We start from the raw sequence: 27,373 nt of genomic DNA, 5'->3' as shown, positions 1-27,373 counted from the left end.
CACAGCGCACCAGTGGCGGACCTGCCAATTCTGGTGTTCAATGAAAAATGCCAATCGAGCTCTATGGTGTCAGGCAATGAGCACAGGGCCCACTAGAGGATGTCATCAGGCCCACTCAGGCCACCCTCCTGAAGTCTGGTTCTGATTGTTTGGTCAGTGACATTCACACCAGTGGCCTGCTGGAAGTAATTTTGTAGGGCTCTGCAAGTGCTCATCCTGTTCCTCCTTGCACAAAGGAGCAAATACCAGTCCTGCAGATTGGTTAAGGACCTTCTATGGCCCTGTCCAGCTCTCATAGAGTAACTTCCTGTCTCCTGGAATCTCCTCCATGCTCTTGAGACTGTGCTGGGGGACACAGCAAACATTCTGGCAATGGAACGTATTGATGTGCCATCCTGGAGGAGTTGGACTGCCTATAGAACCTCTGAAGGGTCCAGGTATGGCCTTGTGCTACCAGTAGTGACACTGACCCTCGACAAATGCAAAACTAGTGAAAAACAGTGAGAAAAGATGAGTAGGGAAACAAAATGTCAGTGGCCTCCACCTGTAAAACCATTCTTGTTTGGGGGTCGTCTCATTGTTGCCCATCTAGTGCACCTGTTAATTTCATTAACAAAAACAGCTGAAACTGATTAACAACCCCCTCTGCCACTTAACTGACCAGATCAATATCCCAGGAATTTAACTGACTTGATGCTATACTCTGATTATCAGATAAAAATGTATTCTTTTAATTTTTTTGATCAGTGTATTTGTTACATGTCCCCAGTCATATAGCATAACTTAACAAATATATTTAATACATTCTGCTTATATTTTAATTGCTCTTTTATGAAAACCCCAAGACAATTGGGGGGATTTGTGTACCTGCACCTATTCTCTGAGAAGAAAAAGCCCTGATCCTAAGCTTCAAGGAAAACAACTAAAAGGTAGGAAATATTTTTTCTAAATTATTTTTAAGTATGTTGTGTGTATGGGAGTCCCTGACCTCTTTAAGTGCTTTAAGGGTCCATGCACACTAGGTGGCTGAAAAAATGCCAGTACCGCGATGTACACTTGAAACCGCTGAACGCTACTAAACACGTTTATGTGTGTCAAGTGGCCTGTAAGCCTGTATTGTCTAAACAGCATTTTTTAAGCCCAATGTGCACAGAGCCTTAATATGAAGTTATTCTTTCTCAGAGATCCTCAAAGATCACAACAACAACTCTAGTCAGGTTTCAGTTGGTTTCTAACAGCTTAGAAACACCTGCTGTTTATATTAGAGGACTTTCAGGCTGAAAAAGATTATTTTCTCATCGGAAAAAAAAATACTACCTCCTGTGCTGTGAAAATTAAAGTATATCTAATGCTAATTTCATTTTTGAGAGAGTAGTAAATAGTTAAAACCCCTGTCAGTATTTTTTTTTTTTTTTGCTATCTGTGTATTGTTAAAGAAACTTTTTTCTACTTTTTTTGTCCTGCAAACACAACAGGAAGTGAGAAAAATAGAAAACAAGTTTAGAAAAATAAAGATGGCGAACCTTCCAATCAGGCACAGTGGTTCAAATCTTTTGACACTCTATACAAAACTGAAAAAAAAGGTTTTGCCTACAGAGATGAAGGAGGCCTTGTTTTAAAGAGCTTTTGCTGATTGTTCAGAATTTCTAAAAACTTTAGTCTGCATGATCAGGTTCACTTTGACCTCTTCCCGACCCACTCACAGTAAATGTACTGTGAGCGGGCGACACAGGTAGGCAGAGTGATGCATTGGTATGTTGTTCATGCACATGCACACTGGCGCGATCCCATGACTACTGTCTCCAACAGACACAGTGGATCACGTTGCTTGGTATCCGGCAGCTCAAAGCGATCACATGATATTATATATGCAAACTGTCATGAATTGGTTTCATTCATAAACAGCTTGCTTACTGTTGTGATCCTGTTACTGGCCCACAGCTGTCACATGGTACCTGGTACCCTTTCCCATCTGATTAGCTGTAGCCAATCACAGCATATCAACAGTAAGCAAGATATCATGAATGGAAAGCCATTCATGACAGTTAAAACTATTGCTTATAACAGTGAGTATCACTGTTATAAGCAATAACAGTGTCGAAAAAATCCTTGATCACCCTCACTCTCCCTTGTCAATATAGCAACAAAGAGTTACTCTGATTAAAGTATGTAAAAAAAATGTAAAAAAAGAAAAACGTTTTCAAACTGTAATAAAAAAAATATTTAAATGTTTCTTTACATACTGTCACCAGTCAGTATCCCTCATCATCACCACACCAGTCATATGAGGATGCTCTACTGCAATGGCGACAGTATGTAAAAAATATTTGTGGAAACAAAATTATTTAATTTCTTCATTTTCCAAAATTTGTACTGTTGTGAAATTTTAGGGCCTCCGGAAATGAGGCCATCAGCACATCAGGATAGATTATCAAATACTATATATATATATCATAGTTTGTAGACTCTATAACTTTCACACAGAATAAACAATATACACTGATTTGGGTTATTGTTACCAAAGAAATGTAGCAGAATACATTTTGGCCTAAATTTATGAAGAAATATTATTTATTTGCAAAATTTTATAACAGAAACTAAAAAAAAAATTTTTTTCCCCAAAATGTTTGGCATTTTTTCATTTATATAGCAAAACAAATCCCCAGTGGTGATTAAAGAAAGCTCTATTTGTGTGAAAAAAATGAAACAATTTAATTTGGGTACATTGTTGCATGACTGAGCAATTGCCAGTTAAAGTAGCACAGTGCTGAACAGCAAAAAAACATGCCCAGGTCACAAAAGTGATTAAGCTGAAATCTTTATTGCTCATTATTGGCAGCAAATTCCTTTTTTCAGACAATAAGAAAATATTCTTTAAATTTAGTGTGTTCTCGCTCTCTCTGAGATGAGCTCATCATGGAATTTTACTCTAATATGTTTGGCTCCTTGTTTTATTTTTATGAGGAACAAAAATTTCCCATCAAAGCAGGTTTATCTTGAGCCCATATGGTGTTTGAATCCTGGTGTTTCTGGTGCCTATCAAACGAACATGGCTTGAATTTAAAACTTACTTTTTACACACACTAAACACTGTAAAAGCTGGCCATGTACCCATAGAATTCCTTCACAAACAGGCGGATCTCTTGCTGCACCTATTGTATTCTGAAATCCGGTGCTGCCAGTTTACAGAAAACCTGAACAGCTGCCACCATCTGATTGGATGCAGGCACTGTTCGGTCAACAATGTTGCACCCAACTCCTTCAAATTTTCAATGGAAGGATTTTAGGCAGAGAGGTGGTGATCACATTTCATCCGATTCACTAGGATTTGGCCAAAAGTTACACAGCTTTAGAGCTTGTGTATTTTATAAGATTAAAAGTGTAAATTGTCAGGGCTTAAATTTAACTTTGAATCTGATGTTGGGGTGTTTTATAGGGTAGCTGCTGGGAAGTTTTTTTAGATACAATTACCAGTTTAATTAGGTACAGTTGTTTCTATTTTATAACCTTGCATATTTTATGTCAGAACCATTGTCCTTCCCATGCAAGCCAAAAGCAGCTTGAAGAAATTTAGAAACAAGCAGCAGTGAGGAGGGGATAACATGCACATGTAAAGGGACTTGACTCTAGTGCCCAACTCTAGGAAATTTGAAAATTCTCTTGTGCAGTGGGGCTGTGCTCTCCATGCAAGGGTTAACTACTCATTTATTTTAGAAGAGAGAAGATGGCACCCCTCCCCCCCAGTGGTGAACTGTCCTTTGGTGCCATCAAGTCTATAGACCCTTTCGTTGGTCCTAAGGACAGGAAATTAGACTGTTGGTGCATGGTGAAAAAGATGCTATGGGGAGTGGTCTAGCAGCACAGAGGCACAGACTCAGGTAAGTAAATCTTTTTTTTGTATGCCCCCTGGACCTAAATGAGCAGTTAACCTTTGCAGTGTGAAGATATTTGCCAGCACACCACAGATCTTCAGATTGAGTTCAAACATTTTATTGAAGAAGCATCACATGACTAAGATAAGAAAATGCAGCTTTTTGGAGTCACGCAGAACCCCTTTGTCAGACATGTGATAAATGTGATAGCTCAGAAACGTTGCATTTTCTTATCTGTGATGTGATTATTATTATTATACAGGATTTATATAGAGCCAACAGTTTGCTCAGCGCTTTACAATATAACGGGAGACAATACAGCAACAGTACAGTTCAATACAAGAGGGATAGGAGGGCCCTGCTCCTCGGAGCTTACAATCTAGGTGATCATTCTTCAATAAAACCTTTGGACTCAATCTGAAGATCTGTAGTGTTTTTTTTTTCATTATATCTTTATTAAGTATTTTTCTTTTTTTTCCCATTCCAATATTTAAGACCATATACTTTCATCATTATCACATAAGAAATACAAACCATTCCCCTATATTCCCCCACCCTCCCCCCAAATCCCACCACACATCCCAATTTCCCCCGGTCCATGTAATTCTGTCCAGATCTCCTTTCCTATACATCACTATATCTTTTTACTTTAATCCTCTCTTCTGTAATTTTCTTAATCTTCAGTTCAATTCTCCTACATCAATCCAACTGAGGCTCCCACCACATCCAGATTTTTAGATGCCTTAAAATCATACCAACTAACCCATTCCTTTTTAAACATTTCCATTTTATCTTCATCTATGTGGTATAGCTCTTCCATCTTATTTATATAGTCAACTCTATCAATACAGTCCCTCAATGTTGGGGGCTCCTGTACCAGCCAGAATTTGAGGATAAGTCCCTTGGCCGCACTAATTAAATGATATAATATATTGTTTTTATATTGTTTCACTGGTATTTCTGATCCATAGAACAGACATCCCCATGGCTCAATAAATAATTATACTTCCACCCCATATGCTTGTGTATTCCATCCCACACTCTCAAAACCTCCCGTGTCAACGTGCTACTAGTTTCATCCATAGTGCAAACCTTTCATGGTATCCAAATAATCTTCTCAAGACGTGCATTACTTAAAATACCTTCCATTTTAACCCAACGTTTCTCCAGTGAATTAGGCACATTTAATCCCCTTTGCTTTTATTTTTTGCACAAAAATTCATATTTGATTCTCTGTTTTTTATTAGCCCAGATATATTTAAGTATTAATTTTTTTATTATCCCAAAAAAGTATCCCGGGATATAAACAGGGAGCATATGAAATTTATACAGGAATTTGGGGACTATCACCATCTTAACCAGATTTATACGGCCAATCCAAGTGACACTACCCCTTGAAATTCTTATCAGCTCTTCTTTTATTTCATTTAAAAACGGTATGTAATTTGCCTGGTAAATATTTTTATTGAGGGGGTTAACTTTATTCCCAAGTAACCTAATTTCTTCTCCTTCCATGTAAATGGAAAGTCCTTTTATAGGGTCTGCTTTTCATTCTTTGAAATGTTAACATTCAAAATCTCAGACTTTATGGGGTTTATTTTCATGTTTGAGAGCTCACCATATTGCTTTAATAGGCCCCTTAGATTGGGTAATGTTAATCTGGGATTCACTATATAAAACAGCATATCATCTGCGTACGCTGCTACTTTATGATCTACACCTCCTATTTTAATTCCTCTAACATCTAAACTGTAGCCAGTAGAGGTTCTAGGGATATAACAAATAACAGCGGGGATAGAGGACATCCCTGTCTTGTGCCATTATACATTTTAAAAAACCCTGAAAGGGATCCATTTACCTTAACCACCGCTGATGGACTATTATAAATCTCTTTTATCCACTTTATCATCCTAGTCCCTATTCCTAAAATCTCCAGCGTACTTATCATAAATCCCCAATCCACCCTGTTGAACGCCTTTTCAGCATCGATTGACAGGATGATTGTCAGCAACTTTTGTTACTTTTTGTATGAGGAGTAGTGATCTTAAGCCATTAACCCTTTCTTCTCTACCTGGGACAAAGCCCACCTGATCTAAGTGTATCCATTCCGGCATAAACTCCTTTAATCTAGTAGCTAATTCTTTCACGAAAAGTTTTGTGTCTGTATTTAATAGTGCTATAGGTCTATAACTGGCACATTGCGAACAATCCTTCCCTTCTTTAAGAATGATTGTTGTATATGCTTGTAGGGATTCTTCTCTTATTCCTTTTCCTTCCCCTAGGGTATTCATATGTAGACCCAGTTTAGGTATTAATACATCTCAAAACCTCTTATAATACCCCACCGTATACCCATAGGGTCCTGGACTCTTTCCTCCCGCTGTATTTTTCAGGGCCATACTTATCTCTTCCTGGGAGATTACTCGTTCTAATGATATTAACTTTTCCTCTGATACTTTTGGCAAATCTGCTGCCGTTGGATATTCCCATCTTTTCCCTCTCCTTATTTCTTCTGTTACCTGCCGATTCTTGGGGTTCACATCATACAGCCTACTATAGTATTTCTGGAATGTTTTCACAATATCAGTGATGGAGTATACAGATTCTCCTTTATCGTCTTTTATTTTTTCAGTGTAACTCATCGATTTATTTTCCTTCAATCTTTTCATCAGATATTTTCCTGGTTTATTCCCCCACTGGTATCTTTCCTATTAAAAATCTTCCTCGTCTCCTGTTCCAACAGGTCCTTTAACTCTTCTCTCTTAAGGATGATCTTCTGATGTATCTCTATATCCTGTCTCTTTTTATGTTCCTGTTCTAATCTATATAACTCCTCTATCAACTCCCTTATTTTTTTCTCGCGATCTTTCTTTTTTTTGGTCCCAACCGTTATCAAGACTCCCTAATGTAAGCCTTATGTGCCTCCCAGATATTAGCCATAGAAACTCCTTCAGTCTCATTCGGGAGAAAAAAATGCTCTATTTAATCCCTTAACCTTTTATCTATTTCGGGTTCCTGCATAAACCTCTCATTTAATCTACACATGGGTCTTTTGTTCCCATCTCCTCCTACATGTAGTCTCACTGTAACAGGTGCGTGATCTGAGATAGACATAACTTCTATATTAGATTTAACCAAAGACTCCAATTGTCTATGTTCAATCATAATATAATTCAATCGTGAATACGATCTGTGCGCTAGAGAGAAGAAGGTATAATTTCTTTCTCTGGGATGTTTCACCCTTCATGTATCTATTAATTGACTTTGATATAGCATCTTTTTTAACAATCTTAATTTTTTCCCCCTCCTCTTGGCGCATTTGAAGTTGTATCCATCCATGGATAGAAACATAAATTAAAGTTTATACTCCCTGCAAAAATACCTTTGGATTTTGATTCGGGCAGTATATGTTAGCCAATGTATAGTCTTGCTCCTGCATTTTCCCTCTTACACAAATACTGAACTTCTGGGTCTACCAATCTCTTCTCTACATCAAAACTTGCATTCCTCGAAAACTCAATCACTACTCTCTTAGCCCTCTTTATTGATGAGTCTGCATAATACCAGGTTGGATAATACCTCGAGTATAGCTTAATGTTGGATTTGTATGCTAAATGTGTCTGTTGTATGAACACTATATCTATGGAATGTTGATGTATTTCTCTAAGTATCTTATGCCTTTTAGTGGGAGAATTTAAACCTTTTACATTATAGGTCATAAGGTTAATCCAGCTCATACCCATTTAATGTTTCTTTTCTTATTCTGCATTTCTATTCGAAGGGAAGGGGATATATAACACTAACATCATGGACCTTCCTCCTATGCTCTACCCACATTGGGTTAAACACGTCTTATTTTGTCTCCAAGTTCCTCCTCGTGTGCATCTTCTGGTAATCCTCGGACCCTTAGGTTGTTTCTTCTCCATCTATTATCTTGATCCTCCAGCTTAAATGAAAGCATCCTCTGTTCCCTTCTCATCTCTTCTATCTGCTTCTCCAGATTAATACTCTGCTGGGCTTGTATCTCCATTTTCTCCTCTACCTCTTCTACCCTTATTAACAATAGACCCAAATCCTTGTGAAATATCGCCATTTCATTTTTCCTAGAGAGTTCTAATTTTGCAAACATTTCCGCCATTTCTAATCGTGTATGGATTTGTGATATTTTGCTTTGTTGTTCCAAAACCTTTTTATTGTTTACATTATCGACAATTATAGATTCATTGATCTCATTCCCTTCCCCTGCTCCAGATGACAAAATAGATTGCTCACCATCATATTTTCTACTTCCTACCTGTTGTTTCTCCATACTTTGTAACTCTGGGCTTTTTTCTTGTAACGGCATATACAGTCAGGTCCATAAATATTGGAACATCAACACAATTCTAACATTTTTGGCTCTATACACCATCACAATGGATTTGAAATGAAACAAACAAGATGTGCTTTAACTGCAGACTGTCAGCTTTAATTTGAGGGTATTTACATCCAAATCAGGTGAACGGTGTAGGAATTATAACAGTTTGCATATGTACCTCCCACTTGTTAAGGGACCAAAAGTAATGGGACAGAATAATAATCATAAATCAAACTTTCACTTTTTAATACTTGGTTGCAAATCCTTTGCAGTCAATTACAGCCTGAAGTCTGAAACGCATAGACATCACCAGACGCTGGGTTTTATCCCTGGTGATGCTCTGCCAGGCCTCTACTGCAACTGTCTTCAGTTCCTGCTTGTTCTTGGGGCATTTTCCCTTCAGTTTTGTCTTCAGCAAGTGAAATGCATGCTCAATCGGATTCAGGTCAGGTGATTGACTTGGCCATTGCATAACATTCCACTTCTTTCCCTTAAAAAACTCTTTGGTTTCTTTTGCAGTATGCTTTGGGTCATTGTCCATCTGCACTGTGAAGCGGCATCCAATGAGTTCTGAAGCATTTGGCTGAATATGAGCAGATAATATTGCCCGAAACACTTCAGAATTCATCCTGCTGCTTTTGTCAGCAGTCACATCATCAATAAATACAAGAGAACCAGTTCCATTGGCAGCCATACATGCCCATGCCATGACACTACCACCACCATGCTTCACTGATGAGGTGGTATGCTTAGGATCATGAGCAGTTCCTTTCCTTCTCCATACTCTTCTCTTCCCATCACTCTGGTACAAGTTGATCTTGGTCTCATCTGTCCATAGGATGTTGTTCCAGAACTGTGAAGGCTTTTTTAGATGTCGTTTGGCAAACTCTAATCTGGCCTTCCTGTTTTTGAGGCTCACCAATGGTTTACATCTTGTGGTGAACCTTCTGTATTCACTCTGGTGAAGTCTTCTCTTGATTGTTGACTTTGACACACATACACCTACCTCCTGGAGAGTGTTCTTGATCTGGCCAACTGTTGTGAAGGGTGTTTAAACACCAGGGAAAGAATTCTTCGGTCATCCACCACAGTTGTTTTCCGTGGTCTTCCAGGTCTTTTGGTGTTGCTGAGCTCACCAGTGTGTTCCTTCTTTTTAAGAATGTTCCAAACTGTTGTTTTGGCAACACCTAATGTTTTTGCTATCTCTCTGATGGGTTTGTTTTGTTTTTTCAGCCTAATGATGGCTTGCTTCACTGATAGTGACAGCTCTTTGGATCTCATCTTGAGAGTTGACAGCAACAGATTCCAAATGCAAATAGCACACTTAAAATGAACTCTGGACCTTTTATCTGCTCATTGTAAACGGGATAATGAGGGAATAACAAACACCTGGCCATGGAACAGCTGAGAAGCCAATTGTCCCATTACATTTGGTCCCTTAACAAGTGGGAGGCACATATGCAAACTGTTGTAATTCCTACACCGTTCACCTGATTTGGATGTAAATACCCTCAAATTAAATCTGACAGTCTGCAGGTAAAGCACATCTTGTTCGTTTCATTTCAAATCCATTGTGGTGGTGTATAGAGCCAAAAATGTTAGAATTGTGTCGATGTCCCAATATTTATGGACCTGACTGTATTTCTTTATTGTACTAGTGTTTGCATTGGATTGCAGGGTTTTTACCCCCCCCCCCCCCCCCTTTAACGGGTCTGTTCTTCATGTTAACTGACCAGAAATTTTAACTTAAAGTTCAAAAACAGGTATTGTCAGACCTGAGGAAGGGAAAAAGAGAAAGAAAATGTCCCTGCTTTCTGCTCCTCTCAGGAAACTTGTACAATCCTGAATAGCTTTAAATGTGCATATGTTCTTATACCAGTGCTTAGCCTCTGTACGCTTCACATTCATTGATCTTCCAACCACCCAGCCCCACTACTCAGGTGTACATTTATAAATACAGAAAACAGAGACAGTGGGAATTTACATCTTCAGCTGTTACTCACAGCAACTCAACATCCCTTTCCAAGGTCCCGGATCCCTCTGCCTCTGTACGCTTTTTCTATCCTGCTCTGAGACTCGTGTCCCGGGTCGTATTCTGAGGGGTCCTGGTTGGTTACTTGCAGTGCCTTATCTTCAGATGTCTATTGCTCTTTCGGTCTCCCAGCTTATCAGCTTTCCTCTGGGCCAGTGGGGTATCTAGCCACTTTGTTGACACAGCCCCATGTTTGGCCACCCTCCTGGGGTCCTTCAGGCACCTCTGACACCTAACTCTCCTGCAGGACCCCTCCAGGAAGCATTTCTGTCAGTGGGAACTGCTCGCTGCTGCAGCACGCTCCACTCACCGATCTCCTACCACCGCCGATCACCGCACTGTCCTCGCTAGCCCCATCACCGGCTCCTGGACACTGGCCAGAACTACCAACTAGCACAGGTAAGCTCATGGAGGACCAGACCGGGGCAGATTGGCACAGGCTGCATCCTCGAGGCGGGCATCAGGAGCTCCTGTATTCAGCGACCTCCCTGCAATATGTTCAGGCCCCTCTTCCCAGATCTGTGGTGTTCTGACAAATATCTCCACTGTGTCAAGTAAGATCCAGTCTCCAGCTGGTGGTTGCTGTAGCACCCAATGGTTCAGAACCTTTTCCATGAATGTGTGCAATAGGAATTATTGCTGGAAAGCCCTTGCAGTGTGGCGTATAACCACTGCAAGGGAAAATTTTAAAGTTTCCTGATTTTTTTCGACTAGAGCAGAGGTGTCAAACTGGTGGCCCTCCAGCTGTTGCAAAAATACAAGTCCCATCATGCCTTTACCTTTGGGAGTCATGCTTGTAACTGTCAATCTTACAATGCCTCATAGAACTTTGTTTGGCAACAGCTGGAGGGCCGCCAGTTTTACTCCTGTGCTCTAGAGCAGGGATCTTCAAACTGCGGCCTAAGGGCCAGATGTGGTGCTTTGCTAGGCTTTATCCGGCCCTGGGGCACTGTTCCTCAAAATAATATGAAGCAGTATTCCTCCCCCTGACACCAACAATGGGGCACTATTTCTTCCACTGATAACACTTATGTGGTACTATTCCTCTCATTAATACCAATGATGGGGCACTACTCTTCCTCCTACTGACCACCATTCCTGAGGTCATGATTATTCTCACTGATGCTGGGCCCAAAACATTTTCTACACCCACTAGGCAAACTCCGGCCCTCTTAAAGTCTGAAGGACCATAAACCGGCCCTTTGTTTGAAACATTTGGAGACCCCTGCTCTAGAGTATCACAAACTGATATTAGATGCAAGTTGAATGCATTGCTAATCAACAATCCCCGTTTCAGTTTCCCCTTACAATAAGCCACATTTTATTCGTCACCTATTACATCATCAAATTCTAACCATTTTCAGACAAATGGTTGTCCAAAAACAAGGGCAGACAAAATGCACAACATTTGTCACATTTACAGGTAATGCTGATAAAAAGATAAAAAAAAAAACAAAAAGAAAAACCCATCAATTAAATGTGCAGCTCCCATGTAATGATAAAAGAGTTGTCCTCTTTTCAGCTAAAAAAACAGCATTGCAACCACTGGGTTGTCTTTCTGCTGGTGTAGTGGATTGTTTTCTGCTGTGTCTATACTGTTTTTAATCTGCCCTGTGCCCTAACTCCTTCCACAAGAGAATCTTATTATTGCCCACACCATTCGTAATCTGTAAAATCTGTTGGGACATCACAAGCAGGAAATGCTAGATTAGCATTTTCATTTTATTTTGAAGCTCTTGCAATGCATTGCCAACCTCCCCCTTTCCCAATCCCAGATTAATAGCTGATTCACACATGCAGATTGAAGCTCAGATTTCACAGCTAATTGACACAGTAGTTGTTCAGTGGTTCAGGTCAGGTTTACATCAGGTTCAGGACAGGATTTAGGTAAGGATTTTATCCTGTTTGTACATATGCAGTTTAGAAATGGTTCCCTTAGAAGTCAATAGCCAGTAATCTGCACCTGTACCTGAAGGCATTGCTCAGAAATCATACAGGACTCTTTTTCAAACCGCACTGAATCCGCACCGCCAGTGCACCAGACATAAGTGAACAGGCCCCATAGAAAGCAATATTATTTCACATGTCATGCGAATCCACATATATATGTAAACCAGCATGTAAGGGCTAGCTTTAGTGGAAAACTGCATAAACATGATGCACCAGTAAGTGCACAATATACTATGTCCCCAAATACTTTGTGTCACTATCTATAGATAGTGTTAAACCTTTCATCCAATTTCTAAATATCTGCATTTGTCATTTTCAAAAGGGAATAGTAGTGGTATAAAAAGAGCACTTGTGGGTTTAACTAATAATTTTTTTGTATAATTCACCTTTAAGGGGGAATGGCAGGGGGTGTGTCCTATGCCTACATACTTTTGCTAATAGGTGTCCCTCACTCCCATCTCAAAAAGTTGGGATGTATGGTAAAACAAAAATAAAAATAATTTCAGTTGAGTGCAGTCATTTGCTGGCCTGTTTACATGAGTAGGTCCCTTGCACACGAGCATCATAATTTACTGATGTTTACTCAGGAACTTGTGATCTCTGTGTGCAAGGGGCCACAATACTGGCAATGAAGAAGAATTTTACTAGTCTATTCTCATCTATACGCTTACTTGCCTATACTCAACATTACTCAGGTCTTTGCACACAGTTTTTGGCCCTTTGCACACAGGCATCACAAGTTCCTGAGTAAACATCAATAAATTATGGCACTCATGTGCAAGGGGCCTAAGGTTTACATAACATTTAACAAGGTTTTAACACCATGTGACTGTATTTTTTTTTTATTGGACTCAATTGACCATACCTGTCACTTTTTGAAAATAAAGGTGCCATTCCTTAAGTGTTAGCTTTGTGAATTCAGCCTTATGTCTGTCTGTCAGTCTGCGTTATTCTTAGTGTTACTGTATTATGGAAATCAGTGAATGCCCAGTAAAAAAAAAATTAACACTATACAGAAAATTATCATTCTAATGTGGTTAACGTGTGCATTTATTTGATTGATTAGAGAATTCTAATAACCCGATATTTACAAATAGGGTGCATATAATTATTACTATTATTAATAATATTATTACTAATAATAATAACAATAGTAATAAAAATAATGATACATTATGGATATATGGTAATAATAAAAGATTAGATGTCTGGACAAAGTGAATTTCAATCGAAATCATTTGTAGTCAGGGAGAAAAGGGCCACTGTGAAAATGATGCTAATTAAAACAGTTCATAGTAAGGGCCTGAGAACAGGGAAGTGACCATTTCTTGCAGAGAGCGCTCATTTTATTTAGAAGACATTCTAATTAGCTATCAAGCTAATGTGCAAGTCTTCTGAGAGAAAATGCTAAGATCAGAAAAAACAGCCAATAATTTACAGCCTGTTTGGGAATTAGCTGGATTTTGCAAATCGGCATTAAAAAGAGAAGAGATTAAAATATATTATAATAGGAAATATAAAGTACTTCTATTATACAATTTACTACATTATCAGTAAGAGCATTATTATTATTTAGCCCTAAAGTACTTTAAAGTCTATTAAAGACACTCATACTGTCTATGTCTTGAGAAATGTGTATCTGGGAATGATGTCATTTTTCTAATTTATGCTCTGGAAATGTACACTTGCTTTTCAATGTTTATGTTCGATCGATCTTTTTTATTTAATAAACCTTTTACTTATTAAAAAAAAACAAACAAAAAAGCAACACTAGTACTCTAAAATAAAATATGGAAAATCATAAGGGAAATGTAATATAGTATAGTATATAACAATGTTTTATTTATTTATTTTGTTTTACTACTTTAGCTGAAATCAGTTGCGGTGTTTTCCTGAGACAGGCAGACTGACAACCATTTACACGAAGGGTGGAAGGTGGTTGTCATGGCAGACTAATTGTGCATGGGGTTTTTTCACTTTGTACAACAAAGTGCTTCCAAGTGCTAAACTACACTATGTAGAATACACAATTAATGTTCACCCTACAAGTAACCTACCCCATCCTGGCCAATGCTAAAAAGCATTGATGTTGGTGGGGGTTGTGGGGGGGTTGTCACATGCTTACTGGCCTCTTGTCATTGGAATAGCACTTTTTTATTTGTATTTTTTTATTAAATAAAAAATGTAAGTTAACTTTAAAAAAAAATTAAGTTTAAATAACCATTCAAATACTGGGTTGCTGTCAAAAACACACGTTCAGCACAATGGAGAGCACAGGCATTGCATTTACTGGTGTAATTTAAACATCTGCCAGGTGAGAGTATTCATTGTAATAAAATTGCAACAAATGTTGCCATCGAATATATGTGCAAATCTAGGTTTGGATTCACCAACCTCTGTATAAATAGAAGCCAATGCCTTGATTTTCTCTATGACTGTGAAGAAAAGTCAAAATGTAGCCAAGTGTTGTGCACACAAGCTGGGAAATGTCAGCTTCCTCTTCTCTACAATTTATTATTGAGTCCATCAGGAAGCGGATGACTAAATATTCCATCTCCATGCTGCTTGCCTGTTCCCAGGCAGATGTGTATTTGTATGTTTCCAGGGAGAAAAATGCACAATTGTCTGCTCTATTGTGTAACTACATTCCAGAACCAAGAGGCATAATGCCTTCCATCACAACTACAATGACCCTGGCTGTTATGAAGCACTATAATGTATACAGACATTTTTTCATATTTAACGTTGTACACTGATAGGAAACATAACATAGACTAAAAGTAGGATCTTCTCTATACAATACTGACAGATGAAACTCTAAATACTATGAATTGGCATTCTTTATTTTAATGTAAAGAAACATGAGGCAATGATCTATGGCTGGGTTCTGCATTTGTGGCAATTATGGTGTTCCAAAAGGCTGCTCTATGTAGAGCATTTCTAACCTCACTTAACATATTTTGATTTAAAATCTGACAATTTTTATTTTAGTTTTCTCACAAGAAATATAACACAACACATATTTTAAGCTATAAGGCTCCAAGAGGAAGCAGGAAACCAGAAACAGAACCCTTCAATATAGCAAACTGAAGCATACATCAATTAAAGATAGCAGCAAGCTTAGCCTCTATAGGTACTGCTATATAACATCAACACATATTCAGATCCATAGAGATAAGTCCCAAGTTGGTTGTTATTGCAAAACACAGAATGGTTCTAAAGAAAGGAAAGAGAGGATATAAAAGAAAAGAAGGGAGAAGGGAATAAAACTCCCAGCCGCCATAGCCCATCTACCTACCCTAGGGCTAACCATAGCCACATGTCCCACAGCAGCTTTAGTTCTGAGTCTGCGACAAGATAAATCAAATCAGTGGGGCCTCCAAAAGACCCCACAGTTCCCAGATATGGTTATAAATATTTAGGATTTATTCAGGGAAGCTGTAAGGCACTTTATCTTCTTTACATCCCAGATCCTCATATGTAAGACCCCTTTCACATGGGGCGAACCTGTTAGTGGATCTGCTTGCTCAGCAGAGGCTTTGTCTTAAGCAGCACAGACACAGCCTACTGTCCTCTATGGGCAGTTGGATGGAAATTAGCAATTTCCATATGACTGCTATCCGGCAGATGGAAGGGGAACAGATCCCCATCCATCTCTTTTTGGTGGATCAGAGTGACTGTCAGCGGGTGTAAATGGACACATGTCAATTTACATCTGCCGCTCCATAGAGGAAAGTAGAGGTTCCGATAGGGTCAGCCTAAAAAAACAGGCAGGTGGACCCTCTTGGAACGTCCATGTGAAAGTGGCCTAACTCGATCAAAGAAGAAAGCTCCCCTGTTTTCCATCAGGCACCATGCAGTTGTAACACATTGCCTAACAATTTCTTACAGATATTAGACAATGCTGGAGGAGGGAGTCCCAATAGGAATGTTTTTGGATGAAAGGGGATCAGGACCCAAAGAGAATGGATAAGAGCATGGATGGTCTGTCAATAGGGTATAAGCATGACTAATATTTATGATATAGCATTCCCAGCTCCATCCTGCAACGCCAACAGTGGCTATCAGCAGAGGAATGGAGAAGTTCTAGGATAAGATACCAGTGAAAGAGGATTTTATACTGGTATACCTTGTATGATGCAAGAATGAAGCTTTCAGAAGCCTGTGACCTTATCCCTTACCAGACTGTCAGGGGTAATTCTCCCCCAGAATCTGCTCCAACGTTTTCATGTTCAAGTGCTAGGGAGAAGCTTGGGCAGGTGTAGAGATGAGAATTGTACAGAACTTGCAAATTAGACCTTTGGAGGACTGGCTTTTCAAACAAGTTCTTTTGAATGACATCAATTTTGAAACATGTAAGGCGCTTATAAGAGATTGTACTTAATGGCGAAATTGTAGATAACTATAAAATAGCCTGCCTAGGAAGGTCATATGCTTCCTTTACATTTTGGAATGAATAAATGCATTCTTCAAGTTCTGATATCCATCAGTTGACTGAACTGAATCAAGGCCTTCTCTTTCCAAAAGTGAGACATCTGTAAGGTTAAATTGTCTGGTATATCAGGCAAAAATAGAAAGGAAGTTGCCAAAGAAGCCCTTGAAGGAGATAATTCCACTGAACCTATTTTAGGCAATATACAATATGCTGAGTTGGCAGATGTGCACATATTATTATGAATTACAATTACAGTATATGCCATGGATTGTGCTTCCAGTCCAACATTGACAGTATTCCTAGAGAGTCTTTACCCGGAGACTGAACAATTTCTATGTCACTACACGCATGATATGATCATGGTCACTCTAACTTGAAAAAGGGATTCTGCGAGGCCCCGAAATTTTGGCCTGTGATGTCTGTTGCTTTATGTGAATAAAGGACAAGATTATCATTATAAGAAGGTGTGCTGGTGAGGATTCTTATTTTACCATATGTATGATAATATTATAACAATGATGAAAAAAATAATCTATAAAGAGGCCTGGTTTTAATGTTATATCATATAGTCAGCAAAAATCATTTTACCTCTGTGTCTAATGCTATGGCTACACTGGTGACTAAATGCTACTGTGAGATTTAACTACTTGTTGGCAGTTGCATTATGTACAGCACACTGAAACCAATTTGCTGTTAAAGGGATGACTGCCAACAACTGGGTAACTCTCTCAGTAGCAAGTAGATTTAAAGTAGTTGTAAAGGCTGAAGGTTTTTTTACCTACATGCATTCTATGCATGAAGGTAAAAAACCTTCTGTGTGCACCAGTGCCCCCAACCCCCTCAATACTTACCTGAGCTCCATCAATGTGCACAACACCCTTGGCTGACCCGGGTCTCTACCTCCTCATTGGCTGAGATAGCAAGTGAGAGCCATTGGCTCCCGTTGCTATTAATCACAGCCAATCAGCTAATGAGGAGAGAGGGGGGCAAGGCCAAGCCAAGTGAATGGACGCATGGAACAGCGGCTTGGGAATATGCCTGCTCGGGTGCCCCCATGGCAAGCTGCTTGCTATGGGGGCACCCGACAGAAAGTTGGAGCCAGGAGCACCGGTAGGGAACCCGAGAAGAGGAGGATCCAGGCTGCTCTGTGCAAAACCACTGCACAGAGCAGGTAAGTATAATATATGTGTTATGTGTTATGTTCCAAAAAAAAAAAAAAAAAAAAAAAAAGGTCCTTTAGTATCACTTTAATTTCCAGTGTAGCCCTAGCTTTATATTTATTACAAGTACTTAAATAGCGTCTTCAATTTACACAGCGCTTTACATATATATTGTACATTCACAGTAGTCCCTTAACCTCAAGGAGCATGCAATCTAAGGTCCCTAACTCACATTCATACATATACTAGGACCAATTTAGACAGGATCCATTTAACCTACCAGCATGTCTTTGAAACCCATGGAGGCACAGGGAGAACATTCAAACTCCAGGAAGGTGTTGCTATGGTTGGGTTTCTTATCTATAAGAGTCTCTTCCAAGTATCATCTTCTTCCACTCCTCATATCTCTATTGTCACTTCTTTTTTTATAATTTAGTTGCCATCTTCTCCTTCCAGCCCCGTTTTCTTCAGTCCATCCTGCTATTTCTGGGATTTGTAGTTCCAATCTTTGCTTTATTTTCATATTAGTGAAGTCACACTATCACATCCCTTGGCATTTCCATTGACACCCCTTGAAGTCTTCTTATTCTATGTACTCTCTCTATTTTCAACTATTCTGTTATGGGTCTTTCCATTATTGGGTTAAGCACCTTACTCATTAAGTCTCTCAGGTTCTTACCCTGGGCCATTTCAGGTAGCCCCCAGATCCTCAGATTTTTCCTTCTATTTCTGTTCTCCTGATCTTCTATCTTATAAAGCACTTTCATTTGTTCACGTATTTCTTCCATTTGTCCATTCAACTCAGTTATTGTTTGAGCATGTTTGTCCAGTTTTTCTTCAGTTTCTTCCACTCGAGCTAAAACTTGTCCCAAATCTTTATGTATTATTGCCATATCATTCTTTAATGAGAGTTCTAATTTCGCAAACATGTTTGCCATTTCCATTTTAGTGGGCATTTGTGAGCATTCTCTTTATTCTTCCGTGCTTTTTATATCTCCTTCACCCTCTCCATTATTGGTTTATTTCCCTTGACTTAATTCGGTTGTCCTCAAAAACAGTCTAGACTGATCTCCACTGTTGTTCCCCAGTCCTTGTCTGCTATTACATCCCCCTTGTCTCTCTGGGGTGTGACCCCCTGGACTCTTCTCCTGCAGAGGCATGTATTTTTTTATTGTGCTTGTTTTAGGGGTCTTTACTCATAGCACCCCCCAAATCCTACTTGTGCGCTGCTTTCTAGTTTCTTCCTTGTTGTTTTCACTCAGTCCATTTTCCACCTGAATGTTCCTTTTTGAAACCCACTGGGTGACCCTGATTCACTCCCCTAATGTGCAGCTCCTTTACAAGCTGTCTCCCTCTTCACTTTGCTTACAAACAAACAACAGCTTGAAAATTCTCTGGGCACTCACCACTTCATAATTTGAGCATTCTCTTCAGCCCAGGCAGAAGCTGACATGACGGTACACTGCACTTCTCCCGTGCTCCGTAATCCTCTTCTGCAATGGAGTTCTCAGGGGTATTCAGGGGTGTCACCCTCTGGGCTCTTCTCTCCCTTCACTCGAACAAGTGTTTCTTACTAGGGATCTCTGTGGCTCGTCTCGCAAGACTCTCCGCTGCGCTCCCCAGCATCCTCCTCACAGCCACATCCACTCTGCTCCACCACTGCTGCAACTGGCTCCCCACTCACTGAAGCAGCCACCGCGCCCCCTGTGATCCAAGAGGGGGCCAACAGCGCAATGGAACAAGGACCCAAGGAAACAGGACCAACAGCGGAGGTATGTCCAACTTTCTATTGCATCTCCCGGTGGGTTCTCACGGAGCACCTACAGCGTGCTCCATGCCGGCACCATCTTCAGGTCCCTCCCCCCAGTACAAGAGCCGCCATGGTTGGGTTTCAAACCAACAACCCTAGTACTGCTAGGCGGAAGTGCTAACCATTTAGCAACTCTGCTGCCCCCACATCTTAATGAAAGCACAAATATGTTCATTATTTTCCTGTTATAATGTTTTCTAAACAATACGAGAAGTTAACAACACAATTGTTAACAATTTACAGGGACATTTACATAGCCCAATCTGTTTAACAATGTAGTAAAAAAAACAGATATTTTGTTTTCATTTTGTATACAGTCATGTACTACCTCTCCTAAAGCTCGGATGAAGGTGGCACTTTCTGACCCACCAATCATGTTGGCTTTGTGATAAACATGAACCTGGACAAATAATTTTCAGTGTGGTGCTTCACAAACCAAGTTACAAACCAAGCACACATTGAAAATCCTTTGGCATTGAGAAGCTGCCAACTATAAGAATCCAACTATTCCAGTCAAATACTTCCATACCCCTTATAATAATAGGATAACAATAAGGTCCCCGAGCTAGCCTAACAACAAATGTTTTTCTTCCTAATCATTACTTTTAAACATTGGTAAGTGCTATGACCTTTGTAGGTTTTATTTCTGTAGGTAGGTTCATATTAAGTGCATTGTAAAAATATTGTTGAAGGACATCAGTAATGACTGGATAAGAATTGCAACCGCTTAGTTAATGAAATATTGGAAGTAGATGTAATGTACTAGTGCATTATTCTAGAGAAGTAATTTATAATTATGTATTAAACAAGTAAATCATTCGTTGACTGGACTGGTAGAATTTTTATATTGAGAAATTAAATTATGATGAGGGATATGATACCTCAAGTTAGAAAGCATAGCAATTTGTTGTTCCTCTATCATACATAGCTGTCATAATGTTTTTTTTTGTGAGCAATATAATGTTCTTCGCATTTAAAAACATCAATTTCTACTGCAGGTGCCTCTTCACAGAGCAATTAAAAGCTAATAAATTGACACTGGAGTCATATTTCTAATATATAATAGATCAATACACTTAGTCATCCAAAATAAAGATGTTAGTAAGACTAAAGCTTGAGTAAAACCTCAAATGCAATGTACAGAAACTGTATACCATAACATGTCAAATTTCAGGAGCCATTACACTAGGCTCCATGTTTCACAATTTAGAACCGACTGGCAGTCTGACCCGCTACAAATGTCTTCATCATGCAAGCATAGGATTTGTATATAAATGTTAACAAATAATAATGTTTGACTAGATAATGAAAAGTTGCATATTTATAGGTACATTTAGAGGTTGTGTCCAGGTCACAAAAGAACTATCATCTTAAATGTATTACATTTGAGCTTTATGTGACTTGTATAGTTAGATAAGTGCAGTTTCAATATTATTAAAAACTATTTCCTTCATTCTTGAAGGTATACATTAGAAAAGTGGTTCTCAACCAGGGTGCCATTTGGGTTCCCCCAGGTTTCCCCAAGCATGGGACTCAGTTTGCCCCAAATCAGCATCATTCATTGCCATAGTGTGGGCAGGCCGACCACCATCAAAGTGAAAATGAATTATGCTCTAGGGCAAGGATGCACAGTGTCATTTGTTGCTATGGTCATGGCGGCCAGCTCACCTGCACCATGGCAACCAGTGACAAATCCAGGACAGTAAATGTGCAGGACCAGCCCCTGCATTCAGAAAAAGACTGAAGTCCACTTCCTCCAGGCTTCTTTCACCTCTCACCCTGCTGACTGATGTGCTCTTTGAAAGGGGTGCCTGTGTGATGGGGAGACCCTTTTGTGACAGGAGAACTCATGTATAGGGGATCTTTGAAATATATAGGGATGACTCTGAGGTGATGAGGTTCTCTCATGTATAGGGGGGTCCTCTGATATATAAGAGTGACTCTGATGTGATGGAGGCATTTGATGTGATGGGGCACTTTGATATGATGGAGCAACCCCATAAATTATTTGGGACACCTGATGTGATGCAGGGGGCCTCCTATGTGAAGTAGGTGCTCTTACATGAAGGAGGGGAGCATATGATGTAGTGGGAACCTCTGATGTTAAATGGGTTTCTGATGTGCAGGTATTTCATTAATGTGGTTTTGAGCATTGTCCCTGATGTATAGAGGGGGCTCTGATGTAATGGGGGGCTCCGACATGAAGAGGGCACACTGATGTGATGGAGAGACCTCTGAAACGATGAGGGACCTCTGATGTGATAGGGGCCTCTGATGTGAAAGGATAACTCTGATGTGACAGGGGGACCTCTGATATGATGGGGGACCTCTGATGTAATTGGGTGCCTCTTATGTAAAGGGTGGGGTTCTCACGTGATTGGGGGGGGGACCTCTGATGTAATGTGGGAACCTCTCATGTGAAGTAGGTTTCTGATGAGAACTTAATTTCACCAAGGCAGTTGTGTACATTATCCCTGATGTATAGGAGGGGCTCTGATGTTATGGGGGCCTCTGATGTGTAGGGGGCTTCTGATGTGAAGACAGTTGCATTGTCCTAGGCTCAGGTTTCATTAATGTTTAGATAACATGAATGTTTTTACATTTTAGACTGGGTTGCCTTGAGATTTTGCATACCTTTAAATTGTGCCAACTCTGAAAAAAAGGTTGAGAATTGCTGTATTAGAATGTAATTTTCTCTGTTAGCAGTGCCAGTCTGCTGCCACCCAGAAAAACTGCTGCTGTTGGTCCAGTCCTAGCTGACATTTGTACAAAAGTAGTCTTGGTATCCTCTCATTTGAAAGTTATTTATTTCCAAAAACATACTGGATAACTGGAGTCTGACCAATATGTCCTATTGTGTGAGTATATTGTCAGGGTATTAGGTTGTAAGCCCGTTTGAGCCTCCAAAATTGTGTTCTATAAAGCAATGTAAAAAAAAGGAGGTACAACACATCAATAGTACAAAACGCACATGCTGACACAATGTTCACTCTTAGACAATATATTATTACCAGTTTACATATTACCAACTTAAAAAAGTAAAGTAAAATAAAAAATATTACTTATCTGTAACACACCAGATTAATGTTTGATTTCAATTGTTTTTAAAAAGGAGTAAGATCGTAGACTGGCTGCTTTCTTTTTATATTTGAACAGTAGACTTACATTGACTATGCCCTTTAAACAGCATTTCTTGACCATCTCTGACATTGAGCTGGTCTGATTGATGAAATGGCATACTCACTTGCCAGCCAGCTCAGTGGGAAGCATTTGATCGCTTAGAAATGACCATCATTTTGTTGATATTACTTGTGTACACACCTGTTCCATCGTCAACATTCTCAACCTCCATCACTTCAGTGTTAATCCGGCCTCGGAAGAGATAGCGGTGCCCATCTGTGGATGCTTTGCTATTTTTCAATCGCCTGCAAATTAAGTGAAATGAAGTTAATTACTGTAACAAGAAATTCTGCACATGTCCTCACTTAATACATCCTAAGTTAACCATGTTATTTAAAAACAAGATCATACTTTGCGGCTGAAGAACCACTTGTAGGCTTAATAAGGGTAAATACAGACGATTCGCTTTTAATAACAATGAAAAAAGATGCGTCGTCTGGATTTGGCTTTTTTTCATGATCTCAGTTACAATTTAAAACATAACACTAAAAATATTATATAATGCTGAAAATTCAGCAATGAAAAGAATTAAAGTGGCACTAAACTAAATTTTTCAATTGTTCCAAAATATCAAGTATACCACAGCTCTGTTTTTTATTTTTTTATTTTGCTTAAAAAGTCTCTCACTCTTGTTTTCTAGCTTTTTTTCTTGTCCTGTTCACACTCCCTATCCTCCATTGATGTACCCCACCGCCAGGGGCGGAATGACAACTCATGGGGCCCCTGGGCAAAAGGGATCATGGGGCCCCTGTGTCCTCGGCCACACTCAAACCACACCCAAAAAAGCCTATGAAAGGTACCAGGGACATCTCATGGGGCCCCCTACTTACCCCTGGCCCTTGGGCAGTGCCCGAGTAGCTGAATGGTCAGTCCGCCCCTGTCCACCGCTATCAGTTTAGAGTTTGCGGTGCTGTTATTTCTGGCCACATGCTTCGCTCTATGGATACTATAAATCCTATTGAGCTGAATGGGCTGCACATAAATGTGTAATCCATCTTGGCAGTGAGCAGGGAAGGATGACTACATTCACATACACAAGGGGACATGGAGAATGAACGTAGCCACCCTAGAACAGGAAATCTGAGAACAGCAGAAAGAAGCTTGCATTTGAGATATGAAACAAAGAAAAAAAGAGAAAGAAGGTACATTCTAATTTTAACCACTTCCCCCAGGTGGACATCATTTAATGTCCTGGGAAGGAAGTGGTTATACTGGGATGATGCCTGCACCTGCAAGCATCATCCTGATATCTACATTTATGTCTGGCAGTGGGATTTTTAACAAGAGATTCGAGTGGCTGAACAGCCACTTGATCACTGCTGCAGGTGGTGGAAGGGGGTCCTGTGGGAGCTGGGGACAGCTGAGACCAGTAGCAACAGCTGCACTACATAGAGAGCGAGGAACTGACATTGTTCCTCCCTCTCTGTGACCACAGAAACCAGTAGCAATGAGGATTTAGTCATTTCCGGTTTCGGCTCTTTGTTTGACTGGCCGTTAGCAGCAAGGAAAGCACCCGATCAGACCGATCGGTGTCTGATCGGCTGCACTGGAGGCCAGAGGAGAGATTTGGTGTCTAATAGACCCTAGATCTCTCAACAAAGAGGACTTGTCACAGCCCATGCTGTCACATGTTGTTCATCCCTTGTGATGGCAATAAAGTTAAAGCAGAAATCCATGCAATTCCACTTTTTTGTCGCATGCAGTGGGGCTGTGCCCACACTGCATGGGTTACCTGCTCATTGTCCAAAGAGAGGTCAAGGCTATATTTTTTCCCTGCCCTTCAAACTTTCCAAAACTGCGCTCTCCCATATCCAGAGGTGGACTGTTCCTGCCATCCTCACACCTGGAACCTGTCTATGGGCGTGATGACGTCAGGAGCAGTCCATTCACAAGACCGCTAGCGTGCATGGGGCAGAAGCGGCAGGGACCAGTTTTGCGCTTGGAGGATCGGCGGAATTGGGAATTATATCTTTGCTTTTATCACCCCTAGACACAAACGAGCAGTTAGCCCATGCAGTGCAGGCACAGCCCCCCTACATGGTACAAACAATTTTTTGTCCTGAATTCTGCTTTGATAAAAAAAAAGATTTAAAGAGGCAGCGTAAAAAAAAAAAAGTTTTAAATAAAATGTAAAAAAAAGTAAAAGAAAATTTAAAGCATCCCTATCTTCCTGTGCCTACGCACAAATGTGAACTCCTATGTAAGTCCAGCACACATATGTAAATGGTGATTGCACCACACTTATAAGGTATTATTGCGAATGTCAGTGCGAGAGCAACAGTTCTAGCACCAGACCTTCTGTGTAACTTTTTACTGGTAACCTGTAAAGATATTTAAAGCATCACCTATGGAAATAGTTAAGTGCCGTTCAACAGGCGTAGGCAATTTTAAAGCATGATATGTTAGGTACCTATTTAGTCAGCATAACATCATCTTTTTTTTAATAGTTTACCAAAAAAAATGGTGTTTGTGCAATAAAATTCATTAAAGTTTACTTTTTCCCCAAAAATTGTGTTTGAAAAACCACTGTGCAAATACCATGTGACATAAAAAAAAGTGCAACACCCATCTTTTTATTCTCTAGGGTCTCTTCTAATATATATATATATACAATGTTTGGGGGTTCTAAGTAATTTTCTTGCAAACACAATGTATGTAAAAATTAGTTTAATGTCACTTTAAGCCACAACTGATGAACTGCTATTGGCTAGGAAATAAAACCCTGCCAAACAAATATTGCCCCGGTTGAGTAAACAAACCCATTAAATCAGTTCTTTCCATGGATAAGTTCACCTTTCATAACATGTTACACCCATATTCGGGGTGTAACATGTAACATGTTACGATCTGACAGGCCACCACTACCCTCGATCCCTGCTTTGACAGCTAGCAGGGGTCCCCCCCCGTCCCCCCCCCGCTAACTGTCAAATTTAAATTTGGTCGTGCAGCTGCGTTACTCATTCTGTGACTGAGAGACTACAAGTCCTGGCAGCCTTGGCGGCTGTCAGCTTGTAGTCCTCAATGAACTACCATGGAGACCTAGTAGTTCATTGGCTTACATCCTGTACGAGCAAACAGATATTCTGACAGATCTGCAGGAGACCTGCATGTCACCAGCGATCTACTGATTGCTGGTGCTATGGTTTACAGGCTCCTGCAGACAAAAATAATAAATGCACATTTTTTTACCTGCAGCTTATCCTTTAAACTCAGACAGGGAAATTGTTAGGTCAGGGAATGTCCATAGACATTGAATTATTTCAGGATCCAACCAGAGCCAGCCAGATCTGTACTAGATCAATGTACATCTGTGGGCACCTTAGAACCATACCTAAACAAAGACTGGTTTCTACAAAACAAAATCTATGCCTTTGGTGGTATCAGTTACATATGAACTTTTCATGACACATAGCAGAGTACAACTTACAACTCAACTGTTTATCATAATTAGCATTGCATTGTTTTAACAAATGTCGTCTGACTCGGTTTAGATGTAAGTAAAAGCAGCAAAGCAATACATTATACATGATCTTCATACTACCAGTATAATGAATACACTGTAGCTAATTAGATTTTTGCAGCTGACAGTCTGATATATCTCATGGTAGTGTTACAAAGTTCACCTTAGATCTCTGTCACATTTATTTTAATCCAAGAGTCGCAAGTCTTTGATGTGTTTGGAGGATGAACTATTATACCAATATATTTACAGCAGGATTTACCATTGTTCTACCAATTATTGGCCACTAGATTGTAAATTCATTCTGATGTTTCTGAAACACTAGACAGCCATTAAAAATAATCTACTACTGTATCACAAACCCTAATGCAAAAACATGTATTACTATTCTCATAGTTTAAGCTAAGGAACAAAAGTTAAAGCAGTATTTTTCAAATTATTTACATGTGATGGCTGCATTCATTTTTTAGGCTTTCTTTTCCCAATTATCATCTAGTGATCCTGCCAGTAAGTCGGTCATTTTTCAAAAGCAAGCTCACCAGCAGAATATATCAGAGATGGGACAAGCCATTTACTACTAACAGGGGTGCATACAATGATCAGCTTTTATTTATCTAAAAAACTTTTATTCCCCCCCCCCCCCCACAAAACACCATTGCTGTAACTGCTTGTGTAACTGAAATGCGAGAGCTTTGCTTCAATTTGTTAGTGTAACTAAATCTGCTAGTCCATCTAACACTCCCCTTTCGCTAGATTACCAATGGTGCTGTCTGCAGTGCCCCCTGTTCCCCTGTGCTCCTTCAATCAGAGTGGGGGGCACGCTAAAAAAGGAAGCACGTTACAGGCCTGATCACCAGGTGAAAACTGATGGAAAAACCCTAGCAAAAAAAACGAACACAGCGACGGCATCTAATAATTGGTAAACTGTAATAGATTACATTTAGATTACATTTTTGGTTTTGGGTTTAATTTTAAGTTTAAAGTTCTTTAGAATGTACAATGAGCTGCACGTGCGCAACTCAGTGTACATTGTTTGGGAAGCTTCAGTTTTTTTTTCTTTTTTTTAATTAAAAAAACAAACATTATATACTTACCTGCTCTGTGCAATGGTTTTGCA

At 39.7% G+C, this 27,373-nt stretch overlaps 1 protein-coding gene across 1 annotated transcript in view; it reads right to left on the bottom strand.

Moving 5' to 3' along the window:
- Positions 1–27,373, bottom strand: part of PREX2 (phosphatidylinositol-3,4,5-trisphosphate dependent Rac exchange factor 2) — a 369,719-nt gene that overhangs the window by 226,000 nt on the left and 116,346 nt on the right. The window contains exon 8 of the mRNA XM_089654281.1: positions 22,938–23,041. Coding sequence (XP_089510407.1) covers positions 22,938–23,041 — 104 coding nt within the window. The remainder of the gene's footprint in view (positions 1–22,937; positions 23,042–27,373) is intronic.

The sequence above is a fragment of the Staurois parvus genome, unplaced genomic scaffold (assembly GCF_062004578.1).
Source record: "Staurois parvus isolate SC_StPar_1 unplaced genomic scaffold, SC_StPar_1.0 ptg000748l, whole genome shotgun sequence".
Lineage (NCBI taxonomy): Eukaryota > Metazoa > Chordata > Amphibia > Anura > Ranidae > Staurois > Staurois parvus.
Note: the sequence above shows the minus strand (reverse complement) of the source record. Positions and strands in the feature narration are given on the sequence as shown.